A 2,428-nucleotide genomic window follows, 5' to 3' on the forward strand; every position below is an offset into this window, starting at 1 on the left:
ATAACACAGAAAAATCAATTTTTCTCTGCTCCAATTAATCAACTCCTCCGACATTAAATCAAAAATAAGGGTCAGAAATAGTAAACATATTGCCCAAAAATATATTTCCAAATTCGTCTCCTTGCTGCCATCGATGAACAGCAATGACAATGGGAGTCGTAGAGAACGAAAGCAATTGTTTGTCGCAACAAATTTTTATCTAGATAATGGAACCCCCTCGAACGAGAAAGAAAAATGCGAACTGTTCGTGGTTACACGCTATGCAGTCACTCACTATGCCAGTCGGTGATAGGCGGCCAATGGTCACGGTTGACCGAGGGCAGTGATTTTGCCTGTTTCCAGGAACAATTTATTGTCTTGGGACGGTAGAGGTACACACAACGATATCGTAGGTTCCTGAAATTATCCTTGAGACAATCTATGTCTCGCTGGTCTACTTATGGAAATCGTTTTAAAAAAAAAACTGTTACGTGTGAACTTATCGAATGAAAAAGCGAAAGTATCGAACAGATCGCTCGGCCAAACTGTATGCGAACCAAGTATAAATCGAAAGTTATTTATAGACCGCGGATGATTTTTACGCGTTCATAGAGAATTTGAATACGCGAGAAATTGTAAAATGCGCGCAAGCATATGCAACGCGTAAATTTAAAATATGTAAAAAATTGTAAATTTGAAATTAAGATTCGGGTCAATTTTTTGCGGGTATGTTTGCAATGATTTTTTATTGCACAAATAAAGACTTCGACCGTGACCGAATTACAAAGCTATATGTACAGTTTTGGTAAAAATTGTATTTCTTCGGATGAAATGTATCTCGAGTGATGTAAATTGAAATTTATATTAAAACAAAATTCTTCCCGTGAATTTCAAATGGAAACATTTCAAACTTCACGATGACACGAATCCGTAATTGAGATAAAAGTGTTTATCCTGCACAAAAATTTTGTTCTATCGGCTACTACTTCTTTTCAATGAAAACTTGAAACAAAAAATAATTTGTCTAAAATGGCACAGTATACATACTGTTTCATGGCTCAAACTTCGTCGATATCAAAGGACTCCGTAGCAAATCCTAGAAACAAAAAGCTGTAGAACAAAGTTCCAAATGAAGTATATAGAAGAATACTAAATTTAAGATTGTGAAACTTCAAACAAAATGTTTCTTTTTTTTAGAGAATTGGAGAGACTTTTATTTATTGGAGAGAAGAGCAATTGTTGTAGGTGTGGTATTTTATATGACAACAATTTCTTCTTGTTTTTACATCGTTCCAAAGTAACTTTTGTTCGATTTATAACATTTCGCAACGTCGTATCTCTGATTCAATTTTATTACAACTACATTCTCTTCGAAGACATACCGTTCCAAATTCTTAACATTCTTCGCAATCCTATGGCACACAAAGCAAACGACAACGTTTCCAGCTATCTCGTCGAAAAGTCGAGTGCAATTTCTCGGTTTCACTTTCGTGAAACAAAACTGATGTTCCACTAATGTTTATAATTAGAAGACTCAACTTCGACTTTAATTTTTGTTTCAAACAAAAAAAGAACTAAAGACATATTTTATTTATTATACGTATCTCCACGTATCACTTTGTATCGAAAAAAATTATTTCTTATCACCGATAACATCGCCAATAAATATCCAATAAAAGACCTGAAAATGTAAGTTACACAAAGATCCACTCGATGCATTATTTTCAAAAAGTTTTCTCAAATTCATTAGTCATTGACGATTGAAACCACTTCAAGTATTCATTTTCGAGTTAAATGGAATGTTTGGTAAAAACAATTTTAAACAAAATTGTAATGTTGATAGTGGTTACCTGTTGACTGCCGTCAGCACCTTCAAGGATGTATTGATTAGGTGCGGATCCGTAATCCGTGCCGGCTGATATCGGTGACCTCTTCACAGGTTCTTTCACGTCGATTTCCAGCATGACGATGTCCTCGGCATTGCCAGAAGACGTTCCTGCCTTCTCGGCTGCAGTAGGAACTGTCTCCTCGCCCACAGAAATTGCTAAAAGACCTGTGAACAGATAATTCGTTACAGTTAACGAGCAGGAGAGATTGGAATCAATTGAAATTGAACGAATCTGTGAATTTATTTCACGGAGGATTTGAACAAAACCTCGCTTGACTGTTCTTTCATTAAATATGAATCGTACGAGCCCATTTCAATTTAAATTGACCATCTGAATTTTATGAAAAACGATATTAAAATTTTGTTACTTTAACACAGACCCTTAGGGAACATGGATTAAATTTTCACAAAATTGTAAATTTTTTTAATTGAAATGAAAGTGGAACGTAGGAAGTTGCTGAAAAATTGACGTGTTAGAAAAAGCAAAATTTGTTAACCGTTTAAAGAAAAGAAATAACAATCATTGACCTGCATCGTTACCGAGATATAATTCATTAACAG

The 2,428-nt window shown here is 34.8% G+C and overlaps 1 protein-coding gene across 1 annotated transcript in view; it reads right to left on the minus strand.

The window, feature by feature from the left end:
- The window catches only part of LOC128888733 (uncharacterized), a 17,914-nt gene that overhangs the window by 4,816 nt on the left and 10,670 nt on the right, over positions 1-2,428 (minus strand). Inside the window, exon 3 of the mRNA XM_054145833.1 lies at positions 1,830-2,032. Within this exon, the coding sequence (XP_054001808.1) occupies positions 1,830-2,032 (203 nt within the window). The remainder of the gene's footprint in view (positions 1-1,829; positions 2,033-2,428) is intronic.

The sequence above is a fragment of the Hylaeus anthracinus genome, unplaced genomic scaffold, assembly GCF_026225885.1.
Source record: "Hylaeus anthracinus isolate JK02 unplaced genomic scaffold, UHH_iyHylAnth1.0_haploid 11994, whole genome shotgun sequence".
NCBI classification, from domain to species: Eukaryota; Metazoa; Arthropoda; class Insecta; order Hymenoptera; family Colletidae; genus Hylaeus; species Hylaeus anthracinus.